Here is a 17,186-nt window from a genome sequence, read left to right as displayed (position 1 = left end):
TAAATCTGCCAGAAAATTGTATGGTGCATCTAGCATTATGCCTAGTACACACCATACAATTTTCTGTAAGATTTTCTGTAATTAGATTATTTTCTGTAAAGTACTGGTAGACACTGTTCATCATCAGCGTCAGTGCATTGTCTTCTGGTTATCTACTGCTGAGTAGAACAATGCTTAATTGCTAGGCAGCTAGATGGTTAGATAGATAATTTCCAACATGTTGGAAATTGTCTATCTGGCAGGTAAATCTAACAGAAAATCTGCCAGGAAATTGTATGGTGTGTACCTAGCATTAAAGGTCGGCAAGGGAAGGTGTGTAAACATTGGATGTGAAGGAGGGGGGGAACCATGAGAGTTGTGCTTGGGGGCCTCATTATTTATAGCTGCATCCCTGTTCCTGAAATATCTTCATCTCCTGCATTGTTGATTTGTCAAAGACAGGTAGCATAGCTGCTCCCTGCAGTGCTCCCTGCAATGCTCCCCCTCCTGTGAAAAATCTCAGACAGATTTACAGGAAGAAATTAATTGTTTCTAGTCAGAGAAAGTGTAGGACACAGGGAATGTGATTTTCAGAATTTTCAGAAAGGAAGGTGGCAGCCTCCATAACATGCTTCAGCTCTGGCTAGCAAAGTCACATAGCACTATCCATTACTAAACAATGTTATTTATTTACTTACAGAGGAGATCAAATGAAGAAAAGCTTAGTTCAGGTTTGCTTTAAATTTCATAACCATCACATCCTGTTTTACAGCTATATCTAAACAAGCAGCAGGGAAAACTGGTTATTATTCTACTGCAAAACTTGGAAATTATACATCTAATTGCATGCTGGTTATTCAGCTTTGAAACTCGGTAATTATTGATCCAACTCCCCAGCATATTCTACGTGTCTGCTGGAAACTTGTCTTTTCACTCTACTGAGCCAATAAATGGTATCGTTTTGCCTCCAAAAGCTAATCTTCTTATGTGATGAGATCCAGATTAGAAAACAAAAAAAGAAAATCCTTTCTGAACAAAATGATGAGTAGAGAAACAAAAACAAGAGCAATAGGTAAACAGACAAGACAAAAAAACCCTGAATTTAAATAAAAGGTGAAATAGGAAAATAGAAACAGTAAACGCATAATTCAAAGATTTAGAACGTTTTCTAAATGGGTATAAGACAAATGAAAACTGAAAGATGAAATATGTGCAGGCACAGTGCACTTGCACCAGTCTCATCACTGGAAATCTCCCCTGTAGAGTAAACCTGACAGCAGACTCTACAGTGAAACACATATACCACGTACTGCTGAGGGAAAGTACATGGCTAACTCAGCAACAAGTGGAAACAGTGAGGTGGTGGGCATGGCGTGGGAGGAGAGGATGCTCTTATCTCACCAGCAGGCAATAAACCACTAAAGACAAGCCACACATTACTAGATGTAAAAATATGGATAACCTAAAATGACAAACAGGGCACTCACATTATATGTGTCTGTCCTTCACTAAAAGGACAATGCACGTGCATGGTCTTATGACACTCTTTAGCTCCACTCAGGAGATAGCATGCACATTACAAATAAAGCCATTACAGGAACAAACAACTATACACATTATACTGTATTTTGGGCACTATGTTCTTTTTTTCTTAATCCCCCAATTCTTACCATATTTTATTTTACTTTTTATCAAATATTGTAACAATCAACTTCTCAATAGTCATGTATATATGACACAGAGGTCCATATGCAATTAACTTTTTCTCCAGAGTTTTCTCCTAGGAGAAAACTCTTCTATCTTCTATTTAAAATAACTTACCAGTTACCAGCACTTATTAACTGAAAAAGTACTGAGAACTAGGTGAAAGAATACTATCAAAATGATCTTGAATATATTCATGCTTGCTGGTGGCTTAAAGGGCATTTTACTGTGAAGTTTAAAAATATCACCTAGTAGAAAAAACTCAGGAGAAAAAGTTAATTGCAAATGGGCCTGAATGTTTCATTTTGCAGGTAACAAGGGCAAATTACAAAGTAGAATATCATCCAAAGTCAACAACTTATGAGACAATTCTTGCTCAACAATGTGGTTCATATACCCTCAGAAACCCCTACTAAAGCGTGAGATGTCAGATGTTGTAGGTAGTATTGACTGTGTTGCATAAACAAAGTCTAAGGGCCTCTAGCCTCCAACACACATGTATGGTCAATTTAAATAAAGCATGCTTTGTGTGGAGGGATCATGTTTGCATTCATCTGGGCATCAGTGATTTTGTAACATTCAGTAAGGGATCTTTAATAACTCTGTCTGAATCCATTTTTTAGCAGCATGTAGAAGCAGGGCTTCAGCCTTGAATGGGAGGCCATCATTTAGTGTCCTCTAAAACCTTCCCCTCAAGGGCCAAATGTTTAACATTGTTCTAATATCTTCCTGGCTTCTCCAGCACAGGAGATTAGAGGCATCCAGGCAGAATTTATTTATCCTGTCCAGAGTCTTACACCACTTGCTTAAAATTGTACAACTGTTTTCTTGTTGGTTATTAATACTTGTTACACAGGGTATATAACAACCTACTCAATCCTCCCAAGCCCCCGAGGCCTTCAGTATTAGGTGTGTGTTGTAAGCAATAGCTAGCTATACTGATATCTGTTTGTAGGACATTGCAGGTACATCTTTTCACAAGCTTTTGACATAGCTGTACTTCTGAAGGGGTGAACTCTGGACTCATGGAACACCTTGAGTAAAGTTGTCTTCAAGTGAATTGACTCCAAGATTTACAGCTTTTGAAGCTAAAATAAGACATTCTGGTTATGATTATTTTCATTTATATAGCGCTAACATCTTCAGTAGTGCTGTACATAGTATGAGCTCTCTGATTGGTTGGGTATAACCCTGCATGCTCTTCACTGAGACCATTTCCTTACTCAAGAAAACCAGGAAAACAGAGTCCCGGTTATCTGAGACTCTCAACCAACAGGCTGTCTCAACCAACCGGCAGGGCACATGGGGAGCAATGGGTGTGCGCCTCTCCAATTTTTGCAGAGCAGCGTGCAGCGAGAACTACTTGCCAAGCTCCAGGTGCTGTTCCTATACTCTCCTACAGCTGCTGGTTGCTCTGCTGCATCCTTGGGTCACGTGACGCATCGGGAGCCGTGCAGAGCAGATGCAGCAAAACAGCTAGCCACTGCAAGAGTAAAGAGGATCAGCACCTGAAGCATTGTAAGTAGTTACTGCTGTGCACTGCTCTGCATTTGATCGGGGGGGGGGGGGGGGGGGGATAGTAAGTGTTCTATTTGGAACTACTGTAAATTCCTACGGTTTTGCTAGTTTAGAAGCTTTGCTTTTAAAAAAAGGCTGTTTGATATATTCTTGTATTGCTCTTGTTCTTATAACTACTTAAACATGTTGTGTACATTTTCTAATGTGTGTTTCATGTTTTTTGAATATACTCTCTGTGTCTATTGATATATAAACATATAGCTCCTTTAAAGAGCACCTCTGGCCAAAAATTAGTTTCAATGGCAAAACATATATGTAGTCTATGCAGTGTGTACAGTTAGACAAACATAAAAAGTTCACATCTGGTACAGACTCACATTTATTTCTGTAGTAGCACTTCCTTATCTCTAAAGTACACTCTCAGCATTGTGTCGTCCCCTCTAGTCTGGTTCCCTCCCTTGCCCCTTCCTCCCCTACTCTCTGCCTGCCTGGATCAAATTGCATCTCTTTTCACAGTGTGATAGAGAGGAGAGACAGGTGAACTGCTGCAGCCTGTCTTATCATGTCTGTTTGCTATAATTCTTATTTCAGAGGTCTGTAATTAGAGGATAAAATCCAAATGAAACGCATTCGGATTTCATCCGCGTTTTATCCGGCACTCATCCCTGCTTTTCACAGTGTCTGAGTGACCCCACAGACCTTTTAGAGAGATTGGATGGGTCTCATGTTATCCCACAGATTTAATTTATTTTTATTGTTGCCCACTCAATAGTCAGGGTTTTGAAATTAAAGTTTAACAACAACAATTCTGGACGACAAAGATTTAAAGTGCATAGAAGACAAACTGCTGGAGACATCTTCATCCCATCATTTGATTTACTTCATTGTTTGCCTGATTCGTTTTGGATTTAAAATTCATTTACTTCAAATTTAGCAAAACTTCCTTCATTCGGAAGCGTTGTGCGAGCATGGGCTCGTCCCAAGCGTTGTCCTGAACTAATTTTTTTGTCAACCTTCCTGGGTGACACATGATTTTCCTTTTCAATATCCCAATTTGGGTTATACATTTGATTACAGTGGTTTTGAGTTTGTGGAATTGCCCAGAGAAACCGCTCATGGTGAAAGTAGATGAAGCCAATCAAGTGCATCCGACAGAAAAGTTCAAAGCAGAGAATTCAGAGGAAAGGGGGAATTATTTGTATGTTACAATCGTAAAAAAAAGGGGGAAAAAAAAAAAAAAAAAAAAGAGAAGGTACTTTAGATTACAGACCAATCTGTTTTGAAACCTACAAAGAGGAACAATTTATTACTACAAAATTGTTTTCAAGATCAAAGCATCAAGTGTTCAATTCCAAGGGGCCAGTTCCTCCGGGACAGGCGTACTTCCTCAACTGTAGAAGATTATTATCTGGCATCTGAAGAGCTTGTAAACAAGTTTTATTTGAAGGGATATGATAAAAAAAGTAACTTAACCATTTTCTGAACATCAGGAAGTAGAAAGAAAGGATTAATAGGAAGTCACACTGCCACAACAAAAAAATAAAATAAAAAGAAGAGTAACAAGAAAACTTTTGCCAAGACATTCAATACACACACAGGATTGATGGCAGTTTTGTCAGGGAAAACACAAGTCATATGCTGGGAATACACGGTACGTTTTCCGCGCTCGATTTCATGCCCAATCGTTTTCCGCGCTTTATTTCTCACCCGATTCTCTTATCTTCCATTTGTTTTCCTTATCTTTTACCATTGTTCCCTATGCGAAATCGAGCGCGGAATCGATCCGGCAGGAGATCGGACATGTCGGAAATTATCAATCGAGCCATCGTAATGGCTCAAAAACGTACCGTGTATTCCCAGAATAAGAGGGGGAAAAGTCCTGCAGCCAATGGAAATACAGCTGAAAAGTTGACACTCCTCCCACAGTGTAGGCCTAGCTAAAATTTAGCCTACTGATGCCCAGCCTTGTAGATAATGACATTACATGCAGCTCATTCCTGATTTGCATATGCTGATATTAAAGTCTGGATATCTCAACACTCATAGCTCCTACACACTCCATATTGAGGGTAGGGTGCAGACCCTCTGAACACAACCTCTGCCCCACAGCCCCACTGGTTCACAAGATCGCAGCGATACTCCTTATCTCAGGAGAGGGTATATCAGGTCTCCCCCCCCCACACACACACACACACCTTTAAAATTTGGAGTGTCTAGGAGCATAGCAACCTAGTGGAGAGCAAAGAAATAGCAGTAGAACAGGATCAGGCAAAGCATTATATATACGAGAGCAGCCTATTGGAGAGAAATAAAATACAAAAATAGCAGAAAACAACAGTGTAAAAAGCAGTCTGTTTAATACTGAAAATTGTGTTTGCAATTCACATTCAGGGAGCAATGCTTGTTCCCTGAACAAGAATTGCAAACAAAAATAACGGGGATTTTGCAGAGATTTTTAGAGTGAAACAAGGCCCTAAGTAATCTGGATAAACGGGTATCTATATAAGGAAAAAAGGGGTCAGTCTTTAACTAAGGGAATAAAAGAAAGCCTCTTTAGCTCTGCGCGCCAGTAGTCAACATGATTCCTCCCATGCTGCGTGAGGCACTTTCCTATACTGCACAGACACCGTAAAAGTTTTTTTTTCCTCTCTTTTGCCTCTCACTTTTTCTTTTCCTCATATAAACACACTTTTTTTCCCTTACAAAACAAAATAAATCTCCTTACAGTTCCTCTAACATTTCCTAATTCTAAGCTGTACTTAAAGGGGACACAATTTCACATTAAAAAAGGAAAACAACAACCTCATATTTGTTTTTAACATGTGATAGGGTGTATGTGGTCTATGGTATAAAGTGCCCATGTAGCCTTATTTATGTCAACAAGACTACTGGATCAATATGCAGTAGAATCCAGGAACACAAGAAAAGCATTAAGAAATTAAAGGGTACATCAACTGAGATGTGACATGATGAGATAAACGTGTATGTACAGTTCCAAGCATACTGTGTATACGTGAGTATAAGTCTAGAAATTTAGGTCTGATTCACTTCATAAAAGTATAGAGGTCGACTTATACACGAGTCACAAGAAACACTGAGCACACTGAGTAATGTGTGTAGTAATAGTGACATTCCCATTTGCAGCAATTTACTCAGTGGTAAGTGATACTGTGAGGAAAGGAAATGCCAAGAAAACACAGGTCTGAAAGTCCTGGCCACAACAATTAACAAGGATAGAGGCAGGGGGGAAATACTGGGCTGCGAGTAAATAATTGTAGCATTTGGGGGCCTGGAGAAGTTATTGGCTGCACGGCTGCAATACTGTATGCAGTGCAGTCATTAACCCCTCCTGAGCCACAAGTGCAGCCATTAACTTTGCTGTGTAGACTTACACTTGAGTCAATAACAAATTACAACTTAAGAGGGTTGAATATTGGAGTCGACTTATACACGAGGTTGACTTGTATTCAAGTATATACGGTACAGTCCTGGCTAAAAGTTTTGAGACTGACAAAAATATTAGTTTCACAAAGTTTGCTGCTAAACTGCTTTTAGATCTTTGTTTCAGTTGTTTATGTGATGTACTGAAATATAATTATAAGCACTTCATACTTTTCAAAGGCTTTATTGACAATTACATGACATTTATGCAAAGAGTCAGTATTTGCAGTGTTGGCCCTTCTTTTTCAGGACCTCTGCAATTCCACTGGGCATGCGCTCAATCAACTTCTGAAAAAAATCCTGACTGATAGCAACCCATTATTTCATAATCACTTCTTTGAGTTTCTCAGAATTAGTTGGTTTTTGTTTGACCACCCGCCTCTTGAGGAATGACCACAAGTTCTCAATGGGATTAAGATCTGGGGAGTTTCCAGGCCATGGACCCAAAATTTCAATGTTTTGGTCCCCGAGCCACTTAGTTATCACTTTTGCCTTATGACAGGGTGTTCCAGCACGATGGAGAATGCATTGTTCTTCACCAAACGGTTGTTGGATTGTTGGAAGAAGTTGCTGTTGGAGGGCGTTTTGGTACCATTTATTCATGGCTGTGTTTTGGGGCAAAGTTGTGAGTGAGTCCACACCCTTGGATGAGAAGCAACCCCACACATGAATGGTCTCAGGATGCTTTATTGTTGGCATGACACAGGACTGATGGTAGCGCTCACCTTTACTTCTCCTGACAAGCCCCAAACAATCAGAAAGGGGCTTCATCTGAGAATGTGACTTTTTTAATTTAGCAGAATAGGTTTGTGTGGTGAGAGCACACTATATAGCGGCTGCAATAATGTTCACAATGGTGGTGCAACATCCAGAATATAATTTTAAAGGCCATTAAGCATCACTAAGAGAAAGAAAGCTTCTAGGAGCAGCTCACCATATCAATAAAACCCAGCTTTTAATGATCTTCAGTAAAAAGTATTTCTATGCAGCTAAAAATATGCAAATACAAACAAGAGGATACTTATCGGGCACATGAAGACAAAGGTGCGGAAGAAGAGTCAACTGCCGTTTCGCCCCCAAATCAGGGCTTTCTCGAGACCGAATACCCCTTCAATATCAAAAGCTAGGTTATATACTGATGTGCCCGCCCTTCCACCACGCCAGCACCTGTATAGCCCGCCCACCACGATACACCAAATCCAAAGCGGGACTTTCTGCTTCTACCCTCCTGATTGGTCACCCCGAGCGTGTGAATTAGGCTGCAGGTGAGTGCGGGCATGACAGGTATGCATAGGCATGCTGATTGGATTCTGTCTATCGCGGTGGGCTGGTGTGGTGGAAGGGCGGGCACTTCAGTATATAACCTAGCTTCTGATACTGAGGGGGTATTCGGTCTCGAGAAAGCCCCGATTTGGGGGTGAAACGGCCATCAACTCTTCCTCCGCACCTCTATTTGTCTTGTATTTGCAATTTTTTAGCTGCATGGAAATACTTTTTACTGAAGATCATTAAAAGCTGTGTTTTATTGATATGCTGAGCTGTTCCTGGAAGCTTTCTTTCTCTTAGTGATGAGGATATGACTTTGCCCCAGTCCTCAGCGGTCCATTTACCATACTTTCTGCAGAAGATCAATCTGTCCCTGACGGTTTTTGGCAGAGAAGTGGCTTCTTTGCTGCCCTTCTTGACACCAGGCCATCTTCCAAAAGTCTTCGCCTCACTGTGCGTGCAGATGTGCTCACACCTGCCTGCTGCCATTCCTGAGCAACCTCTTACACTGGTTGTACTCCGATCCCGCAGTTGAATCCTCTTTAGTAGATGATCCTGGCGCTTTCTGGACTTTGTTGGACACCCTGAAGCCTTCTTAACAAGAATTGAACTTCTTTCCTTGAAGTTCTAGATGATCCTATAAATTGTTGATTTACGTGCAATCTTAGTAGCCACAATATCCTTGCCTGTGAAGCCATTTTATGCAATGCAATAATGGCTGTTTCTTTGCTGGTCACCATGATTAGCAATGGAAGATGAATGATTTCAAGCATCACCGTCCTTTTAACACAATCATCCTGACATAATGATCTCTAGCCTTGTGTTCATCAACATTCTCAGTTAACAAGACAATTACTGAAATGATCTCAGCAGGTCCTTTAATAACAGCAATGAAATGCAGTGGAAAGGTTTTTTTGGGGATTGAGTTAATTTTCATGGCAAAGGACTATGCAATTCATCTGAATACTCTTCGTAACATTCTGGAGTATATGCAAATTGCTACCGGTATTATGAAAACGTAAGCACCAACTTTTCTAATTTCCAATATTTTTGACAGTCTCAAAACTTTTGGCGAGGACTGTACATTTAACTAGGCTATATTCCTTTTTTTCTGTCTATCACTTTAAGGTTTAAACCTTCAGGACTCAGAATGACAGTTTATCTCCAGTCAGACTATAAATGTAACTCTCACTGCTAACCAATTACATGCTAAAAAAAAAACCACTTGGCTTTGTACCTAATCCCAATTGGCTTTGAACCGTAATAAAATGTTTTCTGATTGTTTGCATCAGTATAACCAGATGCTAAATACATGATCTGACCTTACTGGTAGACATGGACTCTCTCACAGAGTTTGTTACAAAAGGTGGGCCAAAACAAAGAAAAAAAGCTGGCCGGGGTAACCCTTTAGGTTTCATCTTTCAAATGAAAGAAGCTACCTTGGTAAAGTTTGTAAAAAGTAACCCCACAACCACGTTTTAGTTTTCATCTGTAAAATACAGATATATTTTGTTGTACAAAAAAAAAACTTTAAAATTGTAATTACTGTCTTCAAGGAGGTCCGTGATGTCCAGCTGTAGCGTTGGAATAATGGTTGGGAACATCTTGTTCTTTCCATCTCTGGGCATCTGAATGATGAGGCAAGAAGGAACCTAGCACAGGACAGAAGCAATTACATAGAGCACTTATATATTATTTAGTCACCGTTTGCCCATTGTAAAGTCTCTCCTCTCTCTGATTTACTTTTTGAAATTTATCAGAGCCAGCATTATCTTTAGTACTGGCAAGTGAGGGAGATAGGTCTTGCTTGGCAGTTGAAAACAGCCATTATTTCCTACAATGCAACAATGTTCACAGGCAGCAAACTGTCAGGATCATGGCTATGACATCACACTGTGGGAGGGGTTTCACCACAATATCAGCCACTCAGCTGTCCCTGATTATCTGTTTCAGAAAAGGTAAAGATTTATCACGGGAAAGGGAGTATCTGATTGGGATCCTGGGTTAAAGTGTAATTGTCAGGCATAAAATCAAAAATCAATTCTTTATTTTTATCTGGTAAAAAAAGTAATAAGGATGCTAACCAGGCAACCCAAAAGTTAAAATCACTATTTTTCTTGTTGATAAATGATCATTCCCCAGTTTACCTGACTCTTATTTGGTACGCCCAAAGGAAGTTGCAGGGCATACTGGGTTGTCCTTTTTTGCTTCTCTACTTCCTCTCAGATTTAACTAATGCAGACTGATTGGCTGAAGCCTCTTTCCCTCCTGTTTTCCCCTCCCACACATCTGTTCCTCTTTAATTGGCCAATATTTTTAATTCTGAGACAATGTACTTTCTATAGTGAAGGGCGGGCAAATCAGGCAGAGGAGAGTAAGGGAGGAAATTACATCACAATTGGCTTCAAAATAGCCACTGGTAAAATGGGAAATTCTAAGAAGGATTTTCTCTTTTTTTTTGCTATAGAAAAATCACTAAAATCAAAACGTGGACAGTGCAATACATATTTTATGTAAGTAGAGCAAGAATTTATCTACTTATATATGTGTTTTTTCTCTCAGATAGTATGGCTGACACCTCCTCTTTAAAGGGAAACTTAAACCTCAGATTGAATTTTATCCCAATCAGAGCCGTTACCCCCTTTCCCATGAGAAATATTTACCTTTTCTCAAATAGATATTCAGGGGGGTCTGTGTAGCTGATATTGTGGTGAAACCCCTCCCACAGTCTGATGTCATGACCATGGTCCTAACAGTTTGCTGTCTGTGAACCTCATGGCAGTTGGAAACAGCTGTTATTTCCCACAATGCAAAGCATACGATATCCTTCCGCAGACATCACCTGTCAGCAGTCAACTGTGATACATTTTAGAATGTGAATCAGGGAGAGGAAAGATGGTGGGTAAACACTGATTGAATAATTTATAAATGAATATTGTAAAAAAAAATAAAAATAATAATAAGCAATTTTATTCATAATGTTATTTTCACTACAGTTTCTCTTTAAATCCCAATCCCAGCCAAAGCTTCACACTTAAATATACCTTATATTTTACTGTTTCCAGTTCATTTGCTGCTTACCATTCACAACCCTTGTCAGCTGTCATTGAAAAGAGATAATCAGTGTTATTCACTTGTCAGTGGATATAATAATGGGTATAATGATGTTGATGATTGGTGTATAGTGGTTCTAACACATGTTTAATGCATAACTGGAAAATAAACACAAAGAATGGCAAGTAAAAGAAATGAAAAAGGTTCTGTTCCCTCACTCCACAAGAAGAGAGGTTTTCAGTGCTGTCTGTTCCCAGTTGAAGACTTAACTGACTTCCTGTCCTGACTGAAAAGTAGGAAGTCTGTTGTCAATAGGGGACTGCAATAAAGTGAACTGGAATACAGCTGTAGTTGGGTTTTAAAGCTGTAGCTTAGCCTGTGAATTTCTATGATCAAAAATGTGTACAAACAATTTTGCAAAAAGCCTTTTTTCAGTAGTTACTACCTCAGTAAACTTGAGATCACCGGTAACCAAGGACCATTCTAGAAGCTGCTGCACGGATGGTATGTTCACTGACCGTCTCCTCTCCATGAAAATCTGGTAGAAAATGCAACCTTGAGGCTCCTTCTTAGGTGTCCTAAGTGGACAAATGAAAATGAATCTGTGAGCCATTGCTGCGGAACACCACATACATCTTGGAAGGCTCAATATATCTGCGAGCAGTGAGACTGCTGAAATATGTCCTTTGATTAAGATCTATTGCATTCAAGAGCAAGTACTATTACAGTAGAGGTGGGCCAGGAGTCACAGATTCGAGCTGCATGCAAACACACAATGCTTTTATGTACACCATTTATATGCCTCTCCGTCTTGCATCAATTATTATTCCACATAGTACCAACATATTCAGTTATTTCAACATATTTAGTCTGTAGTCAATAAAAATACTGTATTTTACATCAGTGGAACTCGTATTGCGCTTTCTATAACACAATCTGGGCTATGCTGCCCCACCACTCAGCAATAGAAGCTTGTAATGAGCAGAGATGGACTCCCACAAGTGCAGGGTTCCTCCTCAGCCTCATAGGGCTTATTTGCATTAGCTGTTGCAGCTGCTGTAGATGAGCTGCATCACTCCACTTCACCACTGAGGGGTTTTACTCCTTCAGCATTCAAGCAATTTTCACCTTTCAGCTCTCCTTCCATTCATTCGCCTATAACTTTATTATTACTTATCACAATGAAATGAACTATATCTTGTTTTTTTTTGCCACCAATTAGGCTTTCTTTAGGTGGGACATTATGCCAAGAATGATTTTATTCTAAATGTGTTTTAATGGGAAAATAGGAAAACAATTGGAAAACAAAATCATTTTTCAGTTTTCGGCCATTATAGTTTTTAAATAATGCATGCTACAGTAATTAAAATCCATGTAAATTATTTGCCCATTTGTCCTGGTTATTACACCGTTTAAATTATGTCCCTATCACAATGTTTGGCACCAATATTTTATTTGGAAATAAAAGGTGCATTTTTTTCAGTTTTACATCCATCCCTAATTACCAGCCCATAATTTATAAAGTAACAGTGTTATACCCTCTTGACATAAACATTTAGAGAGTTCAGTCCCTAAGGTAACTATTAAGGTTTTTGTTTTTTTTATTGTAATTTTTTTTTATTTTTTAATACAAAAAAAAAAAAAAAAAAAAAAAAAAAAAGTGTAACAATTGGGGAGTGTGGGAGATAATTAGTTAATTTATAATGTAAAAGAATGTATTTGTATATGAAAAATGCTTATGACTGTAGTTTTACTTTTTGGCCACAAGATGGCCACAGTAATTTTTGTAAATGGCCCTGTAAGCGTAGTAAGTACGCTTACAGGGAGTTCAGTGAGGCTGGGAAACTTTTTTTTTTCACAATGATCGCAAAGCTTCTTATAGAAGCAGCCGATCATTGCTGGGGGGCTTAGATCAATGAACGGGAACTGTTTTTCCCATTCATTGATCTCCAGGCGAGCAGGCGGCGTGCACAAGCGCGCGGACATCGGCGGGGGTGCGTATATCTATGCTCCGGGCGGGGAACTTAAGGTAAAAGGGGCATAGATATACTGTACCTGGGCGGCGAAGTGGTTAACACCCAGCCAGACCTATAGGCAAATTTGCTGTACTTTCATTATCTACATTTAACACTTGTTAAATGTGTTATGGGGCCCATAAGATCCTTGCACATGTTTGCGAAGTCATCTGATTTTGGTACCATGAGATCAGGTTAGTGATAGTACGTGCCTCTTATAACCAGACACCCCATTGGGCTAGGGAGTGTCAGAAGGGCTCTGTGTGTAACAGCAGTTGGCAAGTTGCTTTGTGAAGTGCAAGCGGCTATGCTGCTGATGGCCATAGGAGCAGATGACAAGAACGCAGGCAGACCATCATGCTAAAGCATTCTTGTTTCCAGCTCCTAAAGCCCGGAAGAAGGGGGCTTCTGAGCAGGGATGGTATGCCTAGGAAAGGGTGGGGGATTCCCAGTGATTTTTCTCTGCTTTTCTATTATATATATATATATATATATATATATATATATATATATATATATATATATATATATATATATATATATATATATATATATATATATATATACATATATATATATAGTTAGCACCTTGGAAAACTCCCTGAAAATGTTTATAGCCAGAAAGCTAATAGCCACTTGCAGTAGATTACAATCAGTCATACCACACCAGGTGACAAGCCCGCTTGAGCTTTCATGGTGTTAAAGAACCGTGCCTGCATGCTTAAGGCCCATACACACGTCGGATTTTTGCGAACGACCCGTCGTTTGAACGTTCCGTCGTTCAGTCGTTCGCACGTCAAATCCGACGTGTGTACAGACTATCGTTCGGGTGATAAGACTGGTTTGGAAACCAGTCTTATCACGCGAACGATAGTCCATACACACGTCTGATTCCGCATGCGAACGACTGAACGGCGGGACGTTCAAACGACCCATCGTTCAGAAAAATCTGACGTGTGTATGGGCTTTAGCTGTGGTAACCAGTGATGATTTGTCTGCTGGTTAATGCAGCCATACTGAACTTTAATGCATCAGACCCAATGTGCTGTAAATTATAGCCACAAATCATAGTTTTATCTTTATATTCTGGCTAATTGTGTATTTCAACAGACAGCATGATTAAGTAATATTAATAAGGCTGAGACTTATTCTGCAACACTTGCAGAAAACACCATCCCCTTCACATCACTCACTGTCCCTCAGAGAGGCACACAATGCATTGAAGCTTACGTCATTGATTAAATAAACACTAAAGGGAAGTAGCTGCATGAGAGTCGCAGACTTACCTGATATAAAAAAGAGGCTCTACTCTGAGAACCTGAAACAACTGATTTAGAAACTCCTCAGGATCTGTGTAATAGAAAAAAGAGAAGATGAGACATGCATATTGCTTTTCATCAGACTTCAGCCTGCGGAAAAGTAATACAAGAAAATGTGTCTGTAGGAGAAGTGATATGACTAAGCATTAATAAGGCCATTTTATGTACTTCCTTATCTTAAAATGATTCAGATAAATTAGTGTAGCTAGGTTTCTTTTCAGTCCATACTAGCTATGGCTCGACGTAAAATGTAATGCTAAAGGCAAACCATCTAAAACGGTTAGGTACAGATACCTCCCAAAAGTAATAGAGGCTGACCAGTTTGTGTGTGTGTGTGTGTGTGTGTGTGTGTGTGTGTGTGTGTGTGTGTGTGTGTGTGTGTGTGTGTGTGTGTGTGTGTGTGTGTGTGTGTGTGTGTGTGTGTGTGTGTGTGTGTGTGTGTGTGTGTGTGTGTGTGTGTGTGTGTGTGTGTGTGTGTGTGTGTGTGTGTGTGTGTGTGTGTGTGTGTGTGTGTAATTTTGTACATTTCACCAGCTTCCATGTTCAGTTTCTTTCATATTTCTCTTTTGACCTTGACCAGCAGGAAATTCTTGGAATGCTTTGATGCCTCTCTGCTAGCAGAGGATATAGAAACTGAAATCAGAAGTCCTCTGTTATTGTCTCACACTGCCCCCTAGTGACAAGTGGCCATACATACACATTACAGCAGTACTAATTAGCAGCAAGGACATGTCAATGGAAAAATGTGCGAAAATAAATTGGACTGGAACACTAGCAAGACTAAATAAATTGGCTGCTAAAGGGTTTATGTCCAACACATTTATTCAAGCATTTTGTAATATAAAGACCATATAAGAACGATACAAGTCATGTTAACAGGTAAGCAAATGCTTAGTGGTTGCATATAACATTATCAAAGAACTATGCACAGTAAAGTAGAACATTAGAGCACATCTATCATGAGAAAACTATGGGAGCAGCCCTCAAGGACCTCCTGGACACAATCATTTTACAGCTACAATGCTGATGACTATAAAACCCTTGTGTCGCTGCGTTCAGCTGTCCCTGATATTTGCTGCTGCGCACGAGCGCAGTAACAGACAACTGGACGGGACCAGGGAGCGAGCAAGGTGGGCGATGCGTGCGGCGGCGGTTGCCTGCGGCATGGCGCACACATGCGCACTGGCGGCGGCGGCAGGAAAAAACATAGAGCCCGTTTTTAAACAGGCTTGGGTCTACTATTATAGGATAAGAATGGAGAAGTACAGTGTTGCATCTGCATACTAGTTCCAGATAAGGGACATAGAAAGGATTTTAGATAGGTGGCGAGCTTTAAAGCTATACAGATAATTTTTTGTCTGTTTTATAAAAACTGGTTAGCCATTTCCTTGTTCACGTCATGTATTTTGAAATTACTCCAGTCACCTTTTTCTTCATTGGTAAAGCCTGTGCTTTTCCCTGCAGCCTCCAAGATTTTCCTCAAGGCCATTACCTTAGTAGCACAAACATATCCATTCCTAAACATAAACAGTACATAAATAGTAAGTGGGAATATATTAGTACTTTTTTTTATAACCAATTTATCTAACATTTAAAAATTAGTTTAATTTCTTGTTCAACAATTATCAAAACAACAGGACACAGTATATAGTATCTGAAACCAAATCAAGCGGTAAGTGTGGTCAGTCTTAAGTCAAGGCACATCATCTGAATGCTCATTCTGGGTCTGTGGCCCAACATCAGCAGGATAGCCAGGCAACTGGAATTGTTTAACAGGAAAGAAATATCGTAGCCTCTAAATTTCACTACAGGATCTCGTTATAGTAATGCAATAACTTGCACTGGAGTGGATAGCTACATACCGTGGGATGCGAAAGTTTGGGCAACCTTGTTAATCGTCATGATTTTTACTGTATAAATATCGTTGGTTGTGACAGTAAAAACTATCAGTTAAATATATCCTATAGGAAACACACACAGTGATATTTGAGAAGTGAAATAAACTTTATTGGATTCATAGAAAGTGTGCAATACTTGTTTAATTAAACAAAACTAGGCAGGTGCATAAATTTGGGCACCGCAAAAAAGAAATGAAATCAATATTTCGTAGATCCTGCTTTTGCAGAAATGACAGCATCTAAACGCTTCCTGGAGGTTCCAATGAGAGTCTGGATTCTGGTTGAAGGTATTTTGGACCATTCCTCTTTACAAAACATCTCTAGTTCATTCAGATTTAATGGCTTCTGAGTATAGACAGCTCTCTAACTCACACCACAGATTTTCAATTATATTCAGGTCTGGGGACTTAGATGCGAACACGGTAAATCCAGCGCTGGACACTTGGGCGCAGCAGCGCAGGAGACTTGGGCGCAGCCGGCGCCACCATAGGCCGTAATAGGAACTACGGCTATCGCAGGCACAGGGAGTAACTTCAGCGCCGTCTGAAGACGGATCTGAAGTTGCTTTTAAAACATAATAATTCGGCTTCCAGCGATTGCTGGAAGCCAAATTATTTCATTCCCCCACTATCCATGTCGGCCTGGAGGGGGAATAGTAATAAACACGGCCCGGACTTGTGCGGCAGCAGGATTAGCCATATACTGGCTGTGTCCTGCGCCCAAGTCTCCGGCGCTGTTCTCTCTCGTACGCACTTAGATGGCCATTCCAGAACGTTGTACTTGTTCCTATGCATGAATGCCTTAGTGGATTTTGAGCAGTGTTTAGGATCGTTGCTTTGTCACGGATTCCTGGACATTGGTCTCCAGAATCTGCTGATACCGAGTGAAATCCATGCGTCCCTCAACTTTGACAAGATTCCTAGTCCCTGCACTGGCCACACAGCCCTACAGCATGATGGAACCACCACCATATTTTACTGTAGGTAGCAGGT

General features: G+C 40.0%; 1 protein-coding gene across 3 annotated transcripts in view; it reads right to left on the bottom strand.

Moving 5' to 3' along the window:
* The window catches only part of LOC137521835 (ubiquitin carboxyl-terminal hydrolase CYLD-like), an 83,604-nt gene that overhangs the window by 17,018 nt on the left and 49,400 nt on the right, over positions 1-17,186 (bottom strand). For all 3 annotated transcript variants that reach the window (XM_068241623.1, XM_068241633.1, XM_068241643.1), the window contains exons 9-12: positions 15,722-15,813; positions 14,264-14,327; positions 11,408-11,540; positions 9,455-9,560 (exon numbers count right to left, since the gene is read on the bottom strand). In XM_068241623.1, coding sequence (XP_068097724.1) covers positions 9,455-9,560; positions 11,408-11,540; positions 14,264-14,327; positions 15,722-15,813 — 395 coding nt within the window. The remainder of the gene's footprint in view (positions 1-9,454; positions 9,561-11,407; positions 11,541-14,263; positions 14,328-15,721; positions 15,814-17,186) is intronic.

The sequence above is a fragment of the Hyperolius riggenbachi genome, chromosome 1, assembly GCF_040937935.1.
Source record: "Hyperolius riggenbachi isolate aHypRig1 chromosome 1, aHypRig1.pri, whole genome shotgun sequence".
Taxonomy (NCBI): Eukaryota; Metazoa; Chordata; class Amphibia; order Anura; family Hyperoliidae; genus Hyperolius; species Hyperolius riggenbachi.
This window is presented reverse-complemented; position numbering and strand designations above follow the sequence as displayed.